The sequence below is a fragment of the Salmo salar genome, chromosome 26 (genome assembly GCF_965601325.2).
Source record: "Salmo salar chromosome 26, fSalSal1, whole genome shotgun sequence".
NCBI lineage: Eukaryota > Metazoa > Chordata > Actinopteri > Salmoniformes > Salmonidae > Salmo > Salmo salar.
This window is the reverse complement of record NC_138316.1, coordinates 18,905,772-18,929,136: the sequence shown is the minus strand read 5'-3', so window position 1 is coordinate 18,929,136 and position 23,365 is coordinate 18,905,772. Positions and strand designations below refer to the sequence as shown.

The window sequence follows — 23,365 nt, the reverse complement described above, 5'->3', positions numbered from 1 at the left end:
GTGCGACTGCTCGCTCCAAACCGGAAGTGTTATTGTAGTTTGAAAAATCTTTTTGAATTGACGCAATAACCTTATTCATAATCCTTGGCAATAACCTTATTCACAAGAAGCTTGTTTTAAAACATGGGTTGGAATGTACTCAACATAGTTGTATCGTAAATTAAAATGTCAAACCAAGCCATATATGGTTTGGCTTGGGAGTTTACTAGGGTTACAAAGACATTGGAATCAGAATATAAAATATTAGGAACACCTGCTTTTTCCATTACATAAACTGACCAGGTGAATCCAGGTGAAAGCTAGGATCCCTTATTGATGTCACTTGTTAAATCCACTTCAATCAGTGTAGTTGAAGAGGAGGAGACAGGTTAACTTCCCTGGGCTAGGTGGGACGCTTGCCACCCTAGTCAACAGCCAGTGGAATCGTGTGGCACAAAATACAAATACCTCAAAAATGCTATAACTTCAATTTCTCAAACATATGACTATTTTACACCATTTTAAAGACAAGACTCTCGTTAATCTAACCAGATTGTCCGATTTCAAAAAGGCTTTACAGCGAAAGCAAAACATTAGATTATGTCAGGAGAGTACCGTGCCAAAAATAATCACACAGCCATTTTCAAAGCAAGCATATATGTCACAAAAACCAAAACCACAGCTAAATGCAGCACTAACCTTTGATGATCTTCATCAGATGACACTCCTAGGACATTATGTTATACAATACATGCATGTTTTGTTCAATCAAGTTCATATTTATATCAAAAACCAGCTTTTTACATTAGCATGTGACGTTCAGAACTAGCATACCCACCGCAAACTTCCGGTGAATTTACTAAATTACTCACGATAAACGTTCACAAAATACATAACAATTATTTTTAGATACAGAACTCCTTTATGCAATCGCGGTGTCAGATTTTAAAATAGCTTTTTGGCGAAAGAACATTTTGCAATATTCTAAGTACATAGCCCGGCCATCACGGCTAGCTATTTAGACACCCACCAAGTTTGGGGCTCACCAAACTCAGAATGACTATTAGAAAAAATTGGATTACCTTTGCTGTTCTTCGTCAGAATGCACTCCCAGGACTTCTACTTCAACAACAAATGTTGTTTTGGTTCCAAATAATCCATAGTTATATTCAAATAGCTCCGTTTTGTTCGTGTGTTCAGGTCACTATCCGAAGGGTCACTATCCGAAGGCGAGCACATTTCGTGACAAAAAAATTCTAAATATTCCATTACCGTACTTCGAAGCATGTCAAACGCTGTTTAAAATTAAATTTTCTCGTTTCTGGACAAGAGTAGTAACCAGTTTAAATCATGTGCGTTTTTTATCCGGCCGTGCAAATACTGCCCCCTAGCCCCAACAGGTTAAAGAAGGATTGTTAAGTCTTGAGACAATTGAGACATGGATTGTGTATCTGTGCCATTCAGAGGGTGAATGGGCAAGACAAAATATTTAAGTTCCTTTGAATGGGGAATGGTACTAGGTGCCAGGCGCACCGGTTTGTGTCAAGAACTGCAACGCTGCTGGGTTTTTCACGCTCAACAGTTTCCCGTGTGTATCAAGAATGGTCCACCACCAGAAGGATATCCAACCAACTTGACACAACTGTGAGAAGCATTGGAGTCAACATGGGCCAGCATCTCTATGGAACGCTTTCGACACCTTGTGGAGCCCATGACCTGACAACTCAATGTTAGGAAGGTGTTCCTAATGTTTTGTATACTCAGTGTAGATGCTTATTATCTGTCCAAAAGTAATCTTGTTGTAGTTGTATTGTCATTGCTAAGGAAAAGCAGGACACAGAAAACATTCAATTATGGGAAGAATGTCTCCCCCCTGAATGTTGTACATTTGACAATCTCAAACTTTTTTCCGTAGTGGTTTCCTTTGTTAGCGAAATCTCTTTTCTCCATCTTTTCCAATGACCTTGAGAGAGCGTGACACGTAAAATTGGCCCAAAGTGAAATTCTATGATTGTCAACATCTTTTGAATTGTCCATCCTATATTACTAGTGCAGTGAGCCGAGTCTTTGTATCTTTGGATAGCGCTATCGCCTTTGGAGTTCCAGTAAGGTTTTTTTTGGCAAGCACCCAGATTAGACAGTTCACTTCTCTAGGGACTAAACATATCAATCATGATATAGTTTGTGTCATGTTTTATTACAGAATACGGTTGAATTTTTCCCCCCTGGTATTTTACAAATGTTTACAAAACCCGGTATTTCCTGCCAAAACCGGAAGTGTCATTCGAAAGCATTATAAAGCATTAAAAAGCATGTCTGGATTTGATTGGAGCTTTGATGAGTATGAAAATTCAAACCTGATGCTACCTGAGCCTGATGAGACATATATTAAATACATTTTATGAGCCCTACATTAAAGACTTTTAGCCCAAGCCTAAAAAAGGCCAAATGCCGTTATCCAATACATAGAGTGTCTTTGGAAAGTATTCAGACTCCTTGACATTTTCCACATTTTGTTACGTTACAGCCTTATTCTAAAATGGAATAGATGGTGAGAGACAGAATGCGAGAGAGTGCTTGCGTGTGCACTGATTTAAAGCAACGATATTCGAGTGATAGGCTTTTTTAAAACTGCAGCTGCAATTAAAAAAATTATAATCTTTACAATTAAAAAAACAAGCTGACCCCCGAAAGCCAGGTGGAGATGTGTAAATTACACACGCATTCAGTCTTTATATTGCTGTAGCATAGATTATTCTGCAGCAAATGTAGGCCTTCCTGTCATAAGAAAAAAAGTTACCATGATGAGATGATAAGTCTACGTGCATTGTGAGCTGCGCTCCATACTGAGATGGACTGTCTGTCCCCACCCTCAGCGTTGATTCATCACGCAGAGGCCGTAGAGAAGCCAGATTTAGGCATCGCATTTAATTTAACAGTTGCATTTCACACCATTGTCACGTGTGCTCCCTCTCCGGCCTCTAGGTCACCAGGCTGCTAGTTATGGGTCACACCTGTCACCATCGTTACTCGCACCTGCGCGTCTTCAGACTCACCTGGACTCCATCACCTCCCTGATTAACTTCCCTATATATATGTCACTCCCTTTGGTTCCTTCCCCAGGTGTCATTGTTTCTCTTTCATGTCTGTGCGTTGTTTGTGTTTCTTGTTTTGTATTATGTTTAGTTTATTGATTAAATCACTCACTCCCTGAACTTGCTTCCTGACTCTCAGCGCACTCGTTACAACCATGCTGTTCATATAAATCATTTATTATAATTTACCATTTTCTCATACTTATTTATCCCGGGAAAAGGGAGTGGTTTGGGCGGTAAATCCTGGAAAATCTCAGTAACCAGGTTCCCGCCATTCAACCGTATCACTGAACTCTCTGAGGTATAAGTTGTAATTTTCTTTGTTTATGCATGTTGATAAATAGATTTTTGCCCTGATTCGCTCTATCACTCTCTTGCTTTCTCACTTTCTTTTTTCTATCATTCTCTCTCTCTCGCCATCTTTCTCTCTCTCTGTCTCCCTCCTCTCTCTCTCTCTCTCTCTCTCTCTCTCACACTCTCTTTCTCTCCCTGTCTCTCTCTCTCTCCCTCTTTATATCTCTTGTGTAATAATGGATGAGACACATCAGTGCCTTATCATCCAACCAGAACAGATACCAGAAATCCTGCCATCAAACAACAGCCACGTGGTGTATCCTGTTAAGCTTCCATCGTTTTTTTTTACAGATCCAAATCCCCAATCCTTGAACTGTTGGTGTGTGTGTGTGCCTGTGTGTGTGTGTGTGTGTGTGTGTGTGTGTGTGTGTGTGTGTGTGTGTGTGTGTGTGTGTGTGTGTGTGTGTGTGTGTGTGTGTGTGTGTGTGTGTGTGTGTGTGTGTGTGTGTGTGTGTGTGTGTGTGTGTGTGTGTGTGTGTGTGTGTGTGTAGATGTCTGTAAGTTGTGAAAGAGGCGTGTAGGGGCACATCCTGGCTGCAATGATTGGGGAGACTTTTCAGAGAGGGGTACAGCCTTAGGAGAACCTGTGAACACACACACAGATACAATGAACACAACCTTTTGGTGAGGAAAGCTATTGAACTCCACTATGATATTATAAGTACATCAATACAAAACTATATAATCATAGGCCTGGCTTATGACCGTGCCACTGAGATTTAAAAGCATTGAATTTGCCATCCACAGTGTTAGGCTCTTAGAGAAGGGAAATCCTCATTTCCAATTTTATGTTAGAGTAGACACGATGCAAGAAATCATCTATTGTATGTGAAGAGGGTTACAGGAATATGTGTGAGGAGAAAAGTATACGCTTTGAGTACACGCTGTTGTTTCATCATTGATTTGATTTTTGGGAATTAAATTAATCAAATTAATTTAAAGTGGTTGCATTATAGTCATCACATACTTTTCATGTGGAGTTTTGTTGATGTCTGTGTTCTTGTCCATTAGTCTTGTCATTATGATGACTGGAACAGTTGGGTTTAGTTGAGTTGGGAATTTGATTAGAGTTTTACGGAAATATTTCCAGACATTCAATTAACTGTAATAACTCACAAAAGCCACAATGCTCTTTACTTGCTGAAGGTTGCAGGTGTTCGTATTGTTTCATCATTTTTGTACTATTACGCAGAAATATATGAATGGAGCCAGATTGAGAAGCTCTCATCTACCATACAGTTCCATTATTACAGCCAAATGCATTTTAATTAAGCATCTTTCTACTTTGTAGACATGCTGTAGGGCAGCTAATGCAATGTTGCTCTACCAGTCTAGCTCCATAATTGTATTGAAAAGTGTACAGCAAACACCTGCTTATAGTTAGTTATAGGTTAGTGCACACCAGATGAAATGATCATGTTTTTTGGTGGGCTATGAATGATGTACGATCGAGAGAAAGCGCCTCTCCCTGGGTGGGAATGGGATTTGTCTGTAGCCTATGGTGTCCTTGTTCTGGGTATGTCTGAAATGCTTCCCCTGCTTTGAGAGCGAGGTGTAGCGACAGCAGCCGAGCCACAGTATATTGTTGCATGACTAATCTCTGTCTCCCATCTGCCACTGGGGCCTGGACAAACATCACCACTTCAGCATCATCTGGAGACATATTGCACTAATCACAACACTCGTCTCTCTCCTGGTCCAAACACACACACAGCCAGCTCAGCATAGCATACCTGTTATGGCTAAAGCACCCAGGCACATTCCCCTATGAGTGTATTTATACATAAGGCTGTGTAACATAGACTAAATATTAGAGACACACTTGTTTGATTGCTGTAAAAAGTTCTTAACAGCACAGTAACTCTGTTAGGTTACTATGCTCTTGGCCTGGTGTGCATTTAGATTTGGCTCAGTTCAGCTACATGTTGTATTGGTGAATTTCTTTCCCTTGCCTTTCATTGCTCAAGTCTATAGGGGACAGCAATGATTTATGTTCGTCATGTAAGTGTTTTAGAGATGAAAAGTCAAGGTCTTGGGACTCAGCAAATCCTCCATTCTCTCCTATCAAGAAAGAGAAGTGTTTTATTTTCTTTTTGTAAACATGCCCCTGCGTTTGTTCCTCCATTAAGACAGCTGAGTGATCATAGTTTAGAGGACGTTCATTAGAAGAATAGTCAAGGTGTTCTATGATATTCGTCTTGTGTTTAAAAACATGTTTTATTAGTAAAAGAATGTGCAAACTTTCAGCAAACAATGTCTACTGCTATGCTCTACTGATGATCTCACTCTGTTCAAAACGTCAAGAACGACTCACTTGTCAATGTCGAGAGATCAATGAAACAAAGGGTTATCAGTAATTGAAACATAAAGACATACACGTCAAACTCTGGCTAATTGAGTGAACCCGATCTCATGTTTCCTCAGCATGCTCAAGGAGGTGATCATCCGCTTGGACCCAGAGCACATCTGGTTGTCGAAGGTGCTCTCCTGAGAGATGCTCCTTATGGAATAGTGACAGAGGTCAATTATTTAGGGGGATTTATTACTACGCCAAATGACTGCAGAGTCACTTCAGCCATGCCCAGTGATTAAGCTGTTTTAACTCAATAGATTTATCTGTTGTTCTCTAACACTTGTTCAGGTTAATAGACTACAGCGTGCTAATGACAGTGTTAGGTTAAAGTCATTAATTCAGGGGACATACTGTAGAGTGCTTCTGGCTGTGGTGTCTTTGTGGGAAATAAACTTCTTAACGCCCTTGACAATGTATTATTCCATTGAATTGACTTTGGCGAATGGTGGCAATAAACGTACCAATAACAAGAGAAATGGGTATTCTATGACACCAATATGTCATAGAATTATGCGGACATTGATTATATCACAATGTAACTGCCAATAAGTAAATGCATTTGTAAATAGCATTGACTTACTGTAGATCTGCCAGCTGTACGATGTGGATGCTTCTACTGGCCAAGAGAGGTACTCCTGAGCCCCTTTGCTGCCTCAGTCTTTTAAACTCTTTGTGATTACATGGCATGGAGTGTGTGCCGCTGTTTCTCCCCTCAGAGTAATCCTGCAGCAGATGCGGCTGCACACCATCCTCAGCAATGGATGGAGGAGAGAGAAAAGGTTTATTTATAGTGGTTATATTAACAACATTAATTTAGAGTACCACTTAAAATGAATGAATTAGCCTACCAAGTTCTATTATACCATTTCAATGTTATGTATTACCCCTTCACCCCTACCCCCGTCGATCTTTATACCCCAGATTCAAATATTTTCTGCTCTATTATTTTCATGTAGCAATATGATAGGCCAAGGATTTATGCTGCCCTTCCCTAGCGGTAAATGCTAGTTGTGGTTGAGAGCTCAGCTTTTTTTTGGACGGGGGTGGGGTGGTGGATTCAATAATTCATTGCACGCTTCAGTGTAACAGTATTCATTTCCTGGTGTGGCGCGTTAGGGGAAACCACCTGTAGAAAAGCGGGGAAACATTAGCCCATTGTGGGATGAACATGGCCATGAGCTCACTAAACACCCCTCCAAATGTCAGTGTTGTTTCCCTCTTTTGGAGGGAAATCATGAGCTAGCATGGAAACCAGACGTGTCCAGACACTCACGTTAGCTCTCGCTCTCTTTCTCTCTCTCGCTCTCTCTTTTCTCTCTCTCTATTTTCTCTCTCTCTCTCCATTTATCATTTTTCTCTCTTTCTGAATGGTGAACCCCTGGAAAGAGCATTCACAACCATTTAAGAAAAATAAATACTGTATCACAGAGAAGACTCATTTTTCAGAATCCCTTACGGCAATGGCATTGGCAATGACAAATGCAAAGGCGTGTTTTTAAAAGGTCCTCTCAAAAATACCACTATTACAACTTGACTGGGTTTGACTTGTTGAAGAAGTTAAGAAAACATCTTGCTTGAGATTAGGTATTACAATCATGACCGTGCTGGATGTGATTACCAGTGGAGTTTATTATTCAGTCTGGGTGGAGTGAGCAAGGCTGGAGAAAAAGCCCAAGCCATTTAGTGGTCGAAATGGACGTTTTTTCCCCTCCCTCATCAGTCTGTGAGTAAGTTCTGCAGTGTCAGCAGTCAGCTCACAAAAACGGAATTCAGTAAACGCTCCCTCCACTCTCTGGGAGGTTTTTTTCTTCTCCCAAACAGCTTGCTCCCATCCCCCCTTTCCCCCCTCACGAACCGACATTCTAGAAGAAACATATGCTGCTAGTCCCACTTCACAACAGCTTGTGCTGCTTGAATAGGATCTTGCCTAGAGAGGAAGCGGTCGTCTGGAAGGGGAGAGGAGGATAGGGAGGGAGAGGGGAAGATAGGGAGGGACACTGGGAAGTGTGGGGGGGGGGGGGGGGGGTTGCTAGAGTGAAGGGCTACAAAAACATCCACCAAATGAACTCCCCAGTTGTGATTTTCACCGTTAAAATTCAAAAATTCAACTCAGCATGATTGTCTACAGCAATACATAAGAACCTACATTGCTTTTATGAGTCACTTTGTGGACAATCGTTTTGATTGAGGAGAGATGGACACTTTCAGTTTAGGTACTTTTCTGCCTCCTCTTTCGCTTACAGTCTAGCAGTTTGAATGAGTTTTTAATGGGGATCTAATTCAGAGCAGGTTGTTTACGCAGCATAAATGCAAAGAAATTGAGGAATCTCACAGTGGAATTTTCTATGTCAAGGGAATTCACAATGTGGAAAACAGACTCTTTCCTTGAACAAAGAGGACAGGGGATATTTTTTCCCGTTTGAAATTTAAAGTGGTACAGATATGGTTGTGTCCTTTCTTGAGTGGGCTTCTCTATTTCTTTTTGCCTCATAAACATTCTACAGTTCTCCTACATGAATTTCATCCAGATTTAAGAGTCTATTTGACAGTCCTGACAGCTGGTATAAAAAGGCTTCAACTGCTCCTGTGCAGGAGATGCCAGGTGCGCTGTATGTGTTTTAGGGTTATGTTCTCATTAGATATTTTATGTCTGCAGTCTTGTATTTTTTATTTGCCTGCTTATCTATTTTGGAAAGTAAAGGAGATGATTCTACTACAACAAGCTAAAAATGTATCCTGTGATGAAGTCGCTGCATGTGACCTCCATCACATCATTTGTTTTAAATGGGAGCTAACATTAAGTATTTTCAATAGTACCATTTAAAATGTCAGACAAAAACTAGCATAAAGGAACGTTTCAGTCCCTTCCATGGCATCTAGTAAAACTGTACCACAGTCATCCTAATCCTAACATTGGTAGATAGCTAGGCCAAGAATCCTCTCCTGTTTGGCTCACCACACTATTGACCAGTGGCCATGAGCAGAGTGTTGTCGTCTTGGAGGCAGATGCCTGTGCTTTGGAGAGTGACGGATGGTTTGTGTTTGTTTATTTGGGAATTCCAGATCTCTCCTTACTGTGCTCCAGGCTTCAGCTTGGAGATCCCAAGCACCACCATGGACCCCAGCAGCTGGAGCGGCAGTGAGAGCCCTGCCGAGGACATGGAGAGGATGAGCGATTCGGCAGACAAGCCACTGGACAATGACGCCGAGGGGGTGTGGAGCCCCGACATCGAGCAGAGCTTTCAGGAGGCGCTGGCCATCTATCCCCCCTGTGGGCGCAGGAAGATCATTCTATCTGACGAGGGAAAGATGTACGGTAAGTACATGGGGTCAGGGATGTGGGTTGGTACATGGGTTCCGGGATGTGGGTTGGTACATTGGGTCAGGGATGTGGGTTGGTACATGGGGTCAGGGATGTGGGTTGGTACATGGGGTCAGGGATGTGGGTTGGTACATGGGGTCAGGGATGTGGGTTGGTACATGGGGTCAGGGATGTGGGTTGGTACATGGGGTCAGGGATGTGGGTTGGTACATGGAGTCAGGGATGTGGGTTGGTACATGGGAGGAAGAGCGAGGATACCCTCCTTTGTAATTATATATTACTATTTTTTATTATGTAAATGTTTTAAGATGGTAGTCACAACATTTCACTTTTAAAACCAATTGCATATCATCATTACACACTCAAATAATCTTGGTATGGGACCTTAAAAAGTGCCCAAAGTGACTGAGGAAGATTTTCAGAGAGATTCAGCGTTGATAAATGTCAATCAGGAATTAATTTGTGGGACTTACAGTCTGTTAAGGGCTCCTTGGCGGTAGCCATACATTCATGTCCCTTCTCTGCAGAAGTAGGAGTCTATAAGTAAAGCAGCATTAACTATTAGGCAGGGGCAGATGGTACTGTGGCTGCCACCAGCTGTGGCTGCCACCAACCCCCCCCTCCCCCATTCCTGGCTGGGTGATGTCATGGAAAGAGGGAATATTTTCTTTCTGCAGTGTTGGACTCTCTCACAGCCTGTCAGTGTCAAGTGAAAGCAGAAAGCCCCTCGGGGTGTTAGTTTGCAGCTGTCATGTGACCCCTCCGGCCAAACCAAATGTAAAGTCTAGGAGTGGCAGCGAAGCCCCCTCAGCTGCCGGTACAAAGAGGCTTCAGACCACCCGACCAACCAGCTCACCACCCCAGCACCACCTCCTCTCTCCTACAAGCCGAATGGGAGTGCCAAAGAAACTCACTCACACTCTCCTTGCTCAGGATTAGAGCATAACAAATAGGTTTGCCTAGCAAGTTTTAAATGATTAACGCTAAGGACAAGACTCACTAGTGCAGACTGGACACGCCAGTCTCGTTTTTGGTTGGATGCATTCTTCTCTCCGATAAGAGATCAAATGGCCACCATCAGACAGTTATATTTTAGCTCAGGCACTTCTACCATTTCAAATTCCACAAAACAGCATTTAACATAAAACAGCACATTTTGTGTCAAATGCAAACCTTGGGAGAATTGATAGGCCTTTGCTGGCTCTGCTGATGCATAAAGAATATGATAATAACCAATTCAAGGTTATTAATTTTCATAAAAGTCCATTGTCTTCTGCTCTGTTTGTTTCCAGTGCTGTGTAAAGGGAAGTGCCATGCAGAGTGGTGTTTACAGCTATTCCGTCAGTGGTTGTGTTATTGGTGGTATTGAATGTACCTTGACCTGCCTGAGATCAGGGGGATTGAGCGGAGGTCAACCATGCCAGATGTGCTGGGTATCCGGTTGCATATATACTCACTAGCATAATCCACTGTGTCCCCGGACTGGCCTTTCACTGTGCCCTGAGCCAGAGATGTCAGCCACTCACAGTGAAATATTGACTGAAATATACACTCAGTGGCCAGTTTTATTAGGTACGTCGTTCACAGAAATGGTTCGCTCCTACAGACAGTCAGTCACTTGGCTTGCTATATAAAGCAGGCAGACTAGCATCAAGGCATTCCGTTACTGTTCGATTGAACATTACAATGGGCAAAACAAGTGACCTAAGCGAATTTGCCTTGTGTCAACAGTACAGGCTGGTGGTAGTGGTGTACTGGTGGGGGAATGTTTCCTGGCAGATGTTAGGTCCCTTGATAACAATTGAGTAACAATTGAACACCACAGCATATCATGCCCCAAAGAAGTCAGGCTGTTCTGGAGGCAACATGCGTAGGTGTGTAAATCTAGTGGGATGATCCTTGTTTTGAAATATTGCTTCAAGTACCACTGAAGTTTATCAAGGGATGTGTTAATGGATAATTGATTATGTGAGTAACACTCTCTTAATTTTCATGCTGCACAATTCAATTGCTTTTCTGCAGCACAATGGCCAACGGATTCAAAGATGTGAAGACAACAAGCTTACATGCTGCACATGAAAGCTCTATACAAGGTTGTTTGTTGTGCCTTGGAAACAGACTGGGTCGAGTGCCAGTGTTCAGCTGTGTGAAAGAGCTTTTGAAAGACAGTGTGTAGAGGAAGATTTGTTTTTGTTTTTTTCAGGGGGCTAGGGAGGAGTGGGGACGTGGTCTTCTTTCAGTGCCTAACTAACACAAAGTTTGGTGGGACTTTGAGGCGGGAGGGCGGGGAGGGGAGCAGATTGGAACTGGTCTCAGTGTGTTTGTGGGCTTTTTCTGGGGGCAAGGCTAGCTGTTCTGTTCAGCCCTGCAGCTGTTGCTGGGTCCTAGTGCCAAACCCATCATAGCGTGAACTGTGACCCCACTCATACTTACTGAGCCATTAAGGGGACTGTAGCACTGCCCAGTATGGAAAATAGGCTGCCTTTTTACTGGGACTGTTTTTATTTTAAAAAACATGGGTATAGTGTTTGTTTACATATTATGACTGTGTAATTAAGGAAATAGTAAGAAATATTAAACATCTTACCTTCAAGCAATTTCACCAAAATAATTTCACTCAAATGTTATTGTTTTATTAAGAAATACTATTTGCACAAAAATGTAATAATTATTAAACATTGAAATTGTATTATTATTATTATTAGAAGAATACCCTCTAAAAATTGGCAGTCTGCTATGGATGTAGTCACTGGTGTTGTAAACTGTGGAAAGATGCAGCTCTCAATGAGGCAATGTTGTCTCACAGGAGACACTGTGTCTGACTGGAGAGCCAAGAGGAATCTCACAACCCAGCCTCTTCATCTCCCTCAGGAATCTCACACCTTCCTTCCTTTCTCACCAATCATGAATTGTTGGGATATCTGTATGATGCCGGTGTCATTCTTTAAAAAACAGAGAACAATGGGGATATCTGTAGAGGTAGCCCCCGTGAAAGCAGATTTACCAGCAAGAGCCTCATCTTTAGACATACCGACCTGTTGCATTTCCCAGAGAAAAACTGAAGCGTTTTGTTTATGATGTTAGATATGTGTCTGTTTCTCCCTGCATGCTACAGATTTCCATTAGTGAGGTGCTCTAGCTCGCAGGGCATCACTTCAGAATGCCACCAGAGATGATGAGAAAGCCATGAAGTGGTCCTCAGTGCTGATGGAGGGCATTGATTGGTCTGAAACGCCACAGTGATTTGTGTTTTAAGAGGGCGAGCCGGGCCCTGCCAACCATAGAGCATCTCCCCTCACACAGCCTTGTAATCCTGGTCCACAGGGTTTGGTCCTGATGGACAGACAGACAGACCACTACCGCCCCTCTCATGGCATCTGTGACAGGTGGGGGGGTGGAGACGCAGGTATTTTGGTGATGAGAGACCCTGGGGATAGTACTGGGTACCGTGCATAAAGCTCATCACAAGAGGAATCGTCCTGAGTGCCCTTAAGCCCTTTGGTACCCCCGGGCCGAGTGCAGTTAATTAGCAACAGTCTCTATAGCAACTGCCTCTTGGTTCAAAACAATGTCTAATTTCGGCTTCTTAGCCTATCATGGCGGTGTTTACCTGAAGAGCTTTCTGGTGCCCTGAGTCTCATCGGGGCTGGCGCCGTGCCCAGTCTCAGAGGTTAATTGTGACTGGGGTGAACAACAGCACAGCTGCATGGTAGGCAGAGCCTGGCCCTGGCCCTGGGCTGGCTGATGAGAGGATCATGAAAAGCACAGTGAGAAAGTGGCTGTGGCCCCAAGCCCCCAACACTGCTGCTTACTTACATAATTCACCTGCTGTGCAAGCCTCTATTTAACTCAGCCCAGAAATGGGGTTGACGCATGAAATGACATGCCCCACATTATGAATGTATTCACTGTGTATTTGCATTTACGTGCTAGCCTTGCAATACAAGTGAGTGAGTCTTTCCCATTTTACTGCTGCCAAAGAAAATCTGAATTCATTCAATTTCCCCAGGTGTTGCCTATAGTCACATTTCTTGTATTTTACGCCCATCACTTTCAAAGGATGGCTGTATCTAATTCATGTGTTCCATTGCAGAGCTCTTTAACTCTGGTGTGTGTGTTACATACCGCAGCAAATTATTCCACTTTACATCAATGTAGATAAAGCACTGGCACAGCTATCATAAACCAGTCTAAATATCACAATATGTTTGTGTTGGAGCAGTGAAGCCGTGGCAACAGTAATGATTATGATGTGTGAAACGACCATCTGTGCTCTGCTCTTGGAGGCTGTCTGATTGGGCCCTATCTGGGCCTGTCCAATCACTGTATCTGTTGAGTTTATAGGTGGAAAATGTTTACTGCTTTCTGTCATTTCAGCTTGATGACTAAGGTACAGGTAAGACAGGGCTTTACATACAATTCTGGAGATTGGTGACACTATCAGTCCACATACAGTCCACGTATGTCTTGGTCCTTCTTGTCTTTTGAAACAAAGCTTTCCCATTACTGCTATGCTGTGTGCTCTGTCATCTCATCAGTGGGCCGACCCATGCCCCTCCTACGGGCACTAAGTGGCACTTGGTTTGCAGGGATGCCAAGGATGAGTTAGGCATAATGAGCAGACCTGGCTCACCCCCGATGGCCCAGCTCTGTGCTCCTCTGGGGCCCGCCTTGCCGGCCCTGCAGTGCTTCCAGAGACAGCGAGCGGACCTGAGATCCCCCGCTGGGCGGATAATGAGGAATTCTGGGATCAGCTCAGGCTCCCTGAGTCACCTGCATTCACACAGATTGGAGTGTGCGGAACTTCAGGCCGGAGAGGCATCAGACACCTCCACAATAATCCCCTCTTTGTTCCTGAGCCATTGTGGCAATGGAGCACTGCTGTGTTTTTACACACATAAAGGAAAAATTCCAATTATATTATATTTTTCTCCTGATAAGAGGAACCCTTGAAGTGTAATCTGAGTTCAGTCTGGACAGGCTGGATGTTGGCATTGTGAGACTAGCAATGGGTTGTGTTGAATAATGTAAAGGATTTAAAGGTCATGACTTCATAAGTTGACACACCAAAGTTATGTAGTCATTCTGGGTCAGTCAGTAAAGATGTTTCTGCTTCTATCTGCCCGTCTCTCTGTTTGTTTGTTGTCCGCCCTGCCCCACTCACTACAGTATATTTACTTTATTCTCAGGGACAATGCTTCCAATTGTCTGCTCCTTAAAATTCTGTCGGATTTTCAAAGGGAGACTGTTGCAGTATAACGAGACTCACATGACATTTCAGCCTCTAAAATTCGAAGAGGGTACCTTTTATATGTGCTCTTTGTGCTGTCACTTTAAACCAAGCTCAATGCTGACAATCCTGCTGCTGCTTGCCTGCACCTGTTGTTGTTTTGTGCCCGTGGCAATGAAGAGAGACGTGTGTGTGTGTGTTCGTTCCATACGCCCAGCTCGAAGAGTATGAGGACAGGTGATACAAACAGGTCGGCTTATATTTAAAACTGGATTTCATATCACTTATGTAATCGTAATGTAATCAATTTACATTAGAAGGGATTTTAACCTAGATTCTCAGCTTTTTTGATGATCAGTACTGTTATTTTTAGTAGGGGTCTCCCCAGCATGTAGACCCCAGTGTTGACCTGTGTTGATATTGAAGTGACCCTGTGTGTGAGGTGTGACCAGGCATGGCATGTTGGCACTTGTCTTAGATTCCTGTCTCCTGCCTGCCTGCCTGCTGCATTAACCAGCCTCAGGCTGTTGGGGGATTGCACCACGCTTGGCTGCTCAGCCAGAACAATGGGCCCTGGGCTCTTGTTGTTGTTATTTGTTGACCAGTGGGTGACGGGATGCTATTGGCAGGCGCTTAAATAGTGCTAAAGAGACGGCTTACTCGCAGACGGAGCAATAGGAACAGAGATTTTATTTTATTTTGATTTTATTTTATTTGAGATTGCGTGCAACGTTTTTGAATATTGAGGATGCTTTTGGTGTATCCATATGTCAGGGTTGGATGAAGGAAAATCCTTGTAAATCTCTTTCCGCTGGATTTGTTTAGTGGCATTTAGGGACTTTTCGGTATATTATGTAAATCCATCAGCATACAGTAGCTGGTATGTCTGTTATGAACAGCAGTCTCATCTGCCACTGATGCAGCCCGGTTTGTCTTTTGTAGGTCAGGACCTCAGTTGGTTTATCAATGTCCAGACACAGGCTCCTCATCAGAATGGAATGTACCATGGAATCTCAGATGGCTTTCTTAGAGACTGTGAGAACCCCGACCAATTTATACACAGATAAAGCAGACACACATACATGCATGTAGGCTAAAACCACACACACACACACACACACACACACACACACACACACACACACACACACACACACACACACACACACAATCACGGACCTCTGTGTCCTAAAATGATCAACACTGAGGCTGTTTTTATCATTAAATGATTGTACAAAATACAATGTTTGTTTTTCCCATGTAAAGGACACAATCGGGTTTTCAAGTTCCATCCTGTTCTAACAAGAGAAGAAAGAGCGCTTTCTGAAGGTGCCATGTAATTCCTGACCTGCAGGGAAGAGAGAGGGTTACAGTGTGCTCAGTTGTGATTTGACCATAGTGAGGTTTGCTCAATGTTTTATCAGGAATGGTTTGCATGTGAGAGCAGGGTTAGGTTAGTAGGGAATATTCTGCTGCCTGTGTGTGTCAGGGATTTTATGGGGTGTGTCCCAGCAGGGAAGCCTGTGTGAGTCTCTTTAGAGCTGGGCTGGTTTCAGGTTGCACGCTCCCAATTGGCTGCTTTTGTTTGAGTAAAATGCCGGAACTCTGGGCTTCTTAAAGATGCAGTGTCTTATGCTCTCCATTTATGTACAGCATCAGTTTAACACTGATGATGGCACCATTTTATATTTATGAAACCCATTCTACTGATGAGACCAACCATTCTACAATGATAAAACCATTCGGTGTAATCAATGTTTTTATTTTTTTATTTCACCTTTGTTTAACTTCTATGGGCTAGGTGGGACACTAGACCTGCGGGACACAGCCAGTGAAATATCAGGGCGGCAAATTCAAAAACAACAAAATGTCATAATTCAACTTTCTCAAACATACAACTATTTTACACCATTTTAAAGATACACTTCTCCTTGATGTAACCACATTGTCCGATTTCAAAAAGGCTTTACAGCGAAAGCAAAACATTAGATTATGTTAGGAGAGTACATAGACAAAAATAATCACACAGCCATTTTCCAAGCAAGGACATGTGACAATAGAACCCAAAACACAGCTAAAAGAAGCACTAACCTTTGACGATCTTCATCAGATGACACTCCTAGGACATTATGTTACACAATACATGTATGTTTTGTTCAATAAAGTTCATATTTATATCCAAAAACAGCATTTTACATTGGAGCGTGATTTTCAGAAAATGTTTTCCCACCAAAACGTCCGGTGAATGTGCACATCAATTTACAAAAATACTCATCATAAACGTTGACAAAATATATAACAATTATTTAAAGAATTATAGATAGACTACCCCTGGATGCAACCGCTGTGTCAGATTTTAAAATAGCTTTACGGAGAAAGCACATTTTTCAATATTCTGAGTACATAGCTCAGCCATCACGGTGAGCTATTCAGACACCCGCCAAGTTCGGGGCACCCTAAACTCAGAATTAGTATTAGAAATATTCTCTTACCTTTGCTGATCTTCGTCAGAATGCACTCTCAGGACTGCTACTTCCACAAGAAATGTTGTTTCCATATAATCCATATTAATGTACAAATACCTCAGTTTTGTTCGTGCGTACAGATCACTTATCCAAAGGCATAACGCGCGAGTGCGGAAAAAAAATGTTCCATTACCGTACTTAGAAGCATGTCAAACGCTGTTTAAAATCAATCTTTATGGTATTTTTTATGTAAAATTGCGATAATATTCCAACCGGACAATAGCATTTTCATTCAAGAATAAAAAGAAGGAACGGCGTGCTCGCATGACCGCGCATATCCAATCCCTTTGTTGCCAGGCAGACCACTCAGTAACTGAGCTCCTATTATCTGCCCAGTGACAGGAAAATGCTCAAACCACTTTCTGAAGGCTGTTGACAGCCAATGGAAGCCTTAGGAAGTGCAACGTGACCCCACAAATACTGTAGTTTTGAAAGGGACTAGAAAGAAGAACTACAATTCTCAGATCCTCCGCTTCCTGGTTGAATTTTTCTCAGGTTTTTGCCTGGCATATGAGTTCTGTAATACTCACAGACACCATTCAAACAGTTTTAGAAACGTCAGAGTGTTTTCTATCCAAATCTACTAATAATATGCATATTCTAGTTTCTGGGCCAGAGTAAATTAGGTACATTTTTCATCCGGCCGTGAAAATACTGCCCCCTAGCCCAGACAGGTTAACCAGGTAGGCCAGTTGAGAACAAGTTCTCATTTACAACTGCGACCTGGCCAAGATAAAGCAAAGCAGTGCGACAAAAACAACACAGTTACACATGGGATGAACAAATGTAGAGTCAATAACACAATAGAAAAATCTGTATACAGTGTGTGCAAATGAAGTAAGGAGGTAAGGCAACTAATAGGCCAATAGTGGCGAAGGAATTACAATTTAGGTATTTACACTGGAGTGATATATGTGCAGATGAGGATGTGCAAGTAGAAATACTGGTGTGCAAAAGAGTCTAAAAACAAAAACAAATATGGGGATGAGGTAGGTAGTTGGTTGGATGGGCTATTTACAGATGGGCTGTGTACAGCTGCAGCGATCGGTAAGCTGCTCTGACAGCTGACACTTAAAGTTAGTGAGGGACTTATAAGTCTCCAACTTCAGTGATTTTTGCAACTCGTTCCAGTCATTGGCAGCAGAGAACTGGAGGAAAGGCAGCCAAAGGAGGTGTTGGCTTTGGGGATGACCAGTGAAATATACCTGCTGGAGCGCGTGCTATGGGTGGGTGTTGCTATGGTGACCAGTGAGCTGAGATAAGGTGGAGCTTTACCTAGCAAAGACTTATAGATGACCTGGAGCCAGTGGGTCTGGCGACGAATATGTAGCGAGGACCAGCCAACGAGAGCATACAGGTTGCAGTGGTGGGTAGTATATGGGGCTTTGGTGACAAAACGGATGGCATTGTGATAGACTGCATCCAATTTGCTGAGTAGAGTGTTGGAGGTTATTTTGTAAATGACATCGCCGAAGTCAAGGATCGGTAGGATAGTCAGTTTTACGAGGGTATGTTGGGCAGCATGAGTGAAGGAGGCTTTGTTGTGAAACAGGAAGCCGATTCTAGATTTAATGTTAGATTGGAGATGCTTAATATGAGTCTGGAAGGAGAGTTTACAGTCTAGCCAGACACCTAGGTATTTATAGTTGTCCACATATTCTAAGTCAGAACCATCCAGAGTAGTGATGCTAGTCGGGCGGGCGGGTGTGGGCAGCGATCGGTTGAAGAAAATGCATTTCATTTTACTAGCATTTAAGAGCAGTTGGAGGCTATGGAAGGAGTGTTGTATGGCGTTGAACCTCGTAACACAATAGAAAGTTTGGAGGTTTGTTAAAACAGTGTCCAAAGAAGGGCCAGATGTATACAGAATGGTGTCGTCTGCGTGGAGGTGGATCAAAGAATCACCTGCAGCAAGAGCGAAATCATTGATATATACATAGAAAAGAGTCGGCCCAAGAATTGAACCCTGTGGCACCCCCATAGAGAATACCAGAGGTCCGGACACCAGGCCCTCCGATTTGACACACTGAACTCTATCTGAGAAGTAGTTAGTGAACCAGGCGAGACAGTCATTAGAGAAACCAAGGCTGTTGAGTCTGCCGATAAGAATACGGTGATTGACAGAGTCGAAAGCCTTGGCCAGGTCGATGAAGACGGATGCACAGTACTGTCTTTTATCGATGACGGTTGTGATATCGTTTAGGACCTTGAGCGTGGCTGAGGTGCAACCGTGACCAGCTCGGAAACCAGATTGCATTGCGGAGAAGGTACGGTGGTATTCGAAATGGTCGGTGATCTGTTTGTTCACTTGGCTTTCGAAGACTTTAGAAAGGCAGGACAGGATGGATATAGGTCTGTAACAGTTTGGGTCTAGAGTGTCTCCCCCTTTGAAGAGGAGAATGACCGCGGCCGCTTTCCAATCTTAAGGAATCTCAGATGATACGAAAGAGAGGTTGAACAGACTAGTAATAGGGGTTGCAACAATGGCGGCGGATAATTTTAGGAAGAGAGGGTCCAGATTGTCTAGAATGGAATCCGTAAGAATGGAATCTGTACTGTACCTCTATATTTTTCAACCAATGCTCCTAAAGCCTGTTATTTAATGTTGGCAGCAGATGTTGAAGCCTGTGATTGTATGTCCAAGGTAAAGCCCATAGGATTCTCAAATGTATAAACTGTAAGTCTGTTTGTGAAGAGGATCATGAAGAACAGGTTGGAGATATGCTAGCCTTGCCAATACTGCAGTGTTTATCGCAGAGAAGCAGACAAAGGAGCTGCTCTTAGAAGACTTGATCACATTGAGAAATGATCACATTGGGCAGGTTTACTATCATTTATTATCATTTACTATCGTGTTTGGTCTGTATCACAGGCAGCTATCTCTTCTAGACTGATTGGAGCTGTCAGACTGTTACAGCCTTGACAGAGAGGATTGTGTGCGATTTCTCTGTTGGAAAAGGATAGAATTCCCTCACAACTTTGAGAGATAAGGTTTGTACTTTCTGCCTGTGTGAGTTAAAGAGAAGCACACAGGAGAAGGAGAGGCAGACCACATCAGGGCCACAAAGTTGGGCTTTTCATTTACACATATTGGTCGCCGCTAACAGGTTTTTCTTTGTGTTCAGATGCCGGATTGATCCTGAGAGATTGAAAATATTGATTTAACCCTGTAAGGAGGAGGGTGGGGGTGCCTCCCTGCCTGCCAGCCAGCGTCATGTTCACACATCGGCCGCGCTCCGCTACAAGTTCCTCAGGGGACTCCTAATTACCGCCGCCCTCACAGATTAGTCCAGCAGCCAGTCCGACTGTAGCCTGACTCCCTAGTTGTTTATTTCATCCCTCCCTCCTCTCTCTCCTCCTCCCCCACTACTCCTGAAAGACACACCCCGACCCAACGGCCAGGCCTGCCTCTGCAGTAATGTATGTGATGATATACTCAGTGGCTCCTAATTGATAGAGTGATTCAGATGAGTGCTGGCTGTGTTAATTGTTCCCCGGTGAGCGCATGTATTTCTCTGAGAGGGGGGAGTAGGCCTCAGCCGCAGGCTCGCCTGAGCAGGACAGGCCAGGGAGAGAGGACGTAGAGCCGGCCAGGGCCACTGAGTGATGGGTGGCGCCCCTAACTCCTCGCCCCTGTCCGAAACACAGTCAACATTTAGCAGAGGATAGCTGGTGTAATCCTCTCTGTGTCTCCATGAAGACCCGGGTCAGTAACCTGTTGATATCTGATGTCCCGTTAGCTGGAGAAAAAGTACCCCACCTTTAATCTCTCACGGTTAACCTGACTCATTACCTCAACCACTCACTGGGCTTTTAACCCACTTTAAGGTCAGTTAAAGTGAAGTATTGATTTCTTTTTGGTGTTGGCAGAAATAAATAGATTTTTAAAGAGGTATTAATTTCATACAAAGACATTATACGGAGAAATTAATTGATCCGCAGTCAGATTTCCAGCCACCGAATGATACTTTTTATCCATTAATCAGGCCTGAAGACTAAACACAGTGCCTTTGAGTGTGTGTGAGCGCCAACCTCCACTGGGTTGAATTATGGATGTGTATCAGGAGTCGCAAGAACTTGGCAAAGCCTATTCAGCTGGCCACTTTCTGCGGGTGAAAGTGATGGTCTATTACCACTGAATGCTTGTAGATCCTGGTTGCATACCATGCTGTTACTCACTGTGGAACAACAGTTATATCACACGACAATGATTAAGTAGTGGATATTGTTGGACGGCTCGACGACTGAATGAGAAACATTACTCAGGTTTGGGGTCTGCTGCCTTGTTTGTTCTTTGTTTGCTTAAGACCACAAATATAGCCTAGCCGTTCCATAGAAGAGCTCACCCTTTGTAGCCCTAACCATCAGAAGGAACTGCTTCTACTTTCTCAACCAATCAGCAAAGTCCTCACATTAGAAAGCACAAATTAACAAACTGCAGAAATGGGATAGATGAATCACTTGAAATCAGAGTGTATCTAAGAGAAAATGTGATTATAGTTCAATAAATATAAGATCTAATCTTCTCATATCTCATATCTTCTCATAAGATCTTATCTTCTCATAGATAAATACATTTTAGACAGAAGTATTAAAAATATAGGTTTATGGTAGTTTTGCAACGTATTCGTCTGCAACAGATTACTAGCACATCGTTTTTAGAAAAATACTGTAAATGTATTTGAGTAATAGTTTTGAGTAATAGTAGGCCTGTTTCTAAAATGACAATCATGTCATTACATTTGAATGTTACTTCCTGTCATTTCACATTGTATGCTAAAGGTTATGTAAGAGATTGGGAACATCATTATATCTATGTCTTTAAAAGTGGACTGGACTTTGCCTTTTTGTTTGTGGAGCTCATTTTATACATAATTTTTAATATTAAACATGATATTATGTAAACATCATCTTAAAAACATAATCTGTTCGTGTAAACCCATATGTGAGTTTAGTGAGTTATTCGAGGGCATTCATGTTTTGTAAATGGGTGATATGAATCTCTGTGGTTTCTGTCTGCCCCACTGGCCTGTTTGAGAAGTCCTGAAGAGGGGACACATGACTTAATGACTTTTTAAACCAAATTCATTAGCTCTTCACATTTATTCTTCAGTGTTACATAAGTGCCCTCATGGATTGGGTTCATTTTTTCATTTTTCTGTTTCAAATGAGCACAGAATTGTTGTGGTCTGTGGCTGTATGAATGAGAAATACCCATGTTGAGTGTTGGGGCCGAGGTCATAGCCGAAAGCAAACAGCCACTGATGTTCTATTTCTTTCTCCCAGAGACGTTAAGGAGCCTGCCCTACATTTACACAGGCACACAGCAGGCTCTACAAATCAAATAGTCAAATCATGGATTGTGGAATTTTGGGTGGAGGCTACAATGGATGTACAGACTGCAGATGACAAATCAGAATCCCTCAGTACGTTTCACTTAAAATAATTCATAACAACATTCTTGAAAACTATTTGCACAAAAAGAAAAAACATATGATCTTTATTAATCCTTGTTTCCTCTAACTCAGCAGCATGGCACCATGCGATGGATTATCAAAGCAAGCTGAGTGAGTAGAATATAGAGGATGTGTATACGTGTGTTTGCGTGTGACCGTGCCCTCTCAGCAGGAGGCAGATGGACGCACACACAGACGGCCTCTCTGGAAGATATATAGGCTTAGATATATAGGGTTAAACGTTCAGTTTGTGAAAGCTAGGAGGGATGGGTGGGACATGTGTATGTGTATGTCATCGTGGGGGGTGGGGTAAACTATTGTGACCCTAAAAATGTCCCGAGTGTGTGTGATCGTCGACGTGCTGACTTTGGCCTTGAAGTCTTTCTTAGGGCACCACGCTTTAAATGGGGGGGTTAAGCCACCCATAATAAGTAGCTGGTTGGCTGGAGTCAGATGTTGGGATCAGCAGACGTTATCTTCTTTCTAAATGGATTTCACTGCCCCCTCTCCCTCTGACATTAATTATTACTGATGAGAGAGCAGGAATTTGAAGAAAAGGGGGAGGAGGAAGAGGGGAGGGGAGGGAGTTTCTTTGAGCCACACCTTCACGGGGAAACACCTGTAGGATCTTAGCAACTTCAAACCTTTATTTTTAGAAGCACTGGAATTGTTTCAGCTAGCCTCTCACTCAAAGGGCAGACCTATTGTTTTGTTCACCTTGGCAGTTCAGCAATAATTGTTTTTGTACAATTAACACCAATACAAACAACATACTTTTGCTGTGTGGTTATGTTTAATGATTATACAATCTGGGCTTTCGTTATGTAAAAATATTTGTTTTATTATTATGTACATATTCAAATGTAGGTTACTTGAAACTGACAGCCAAATGTAGGATACCATTGTCTGTCACCTGTTCAACTTCCAGGCCACAAGTCTCCTTTATTGTTAGTGACAGATTCTCCTCTTGGCAAGCGCTGTTTCCCAGTGTGCCGCTGTTCTTGTCAAGTTAAAGGCTTTCTGCCTCCTCTACCCACACCCTGATCCAGCC

At 42.8% G+C, this 23,365-nt stretch overlaps 1 protein-coding gene across 11 annotated transcripts in view; it reads left to right on the top strand.

Annotated features, from left to right (window-relative positions):
- Positions 1-23,365, top strand: part of tead1b (TEA domain family member 1b) — a 69,044-nt gene that overhangs the window by 20,168 nt on the left and 25,511 nt on the right. For 6 of the 11 annotated variants that reach the window (XM_014175322.3, XM_014175319.3, XM_014175320.3 and 3 more), the window contains one exon: positions 8,845-9,097. In XM_014175322.3, the coding sequence (XP_014030797.1) occupies positions 8,896-9,097 (202 nt within the window). In that variant the 5' untranslated portion in view covers positions 8,845-8,895. Of the gene's footprint in view, positions 1-8,844; positions 9,098-14,509; positions 14,584-22,388; positions 22,426-23,365 lie in introns of those variants that run through there. The other 5 variants (XM_014175315.3, XM_045708885.2, XM_014175321.3 and 2 more) reach the window with 3 other exon arrangements.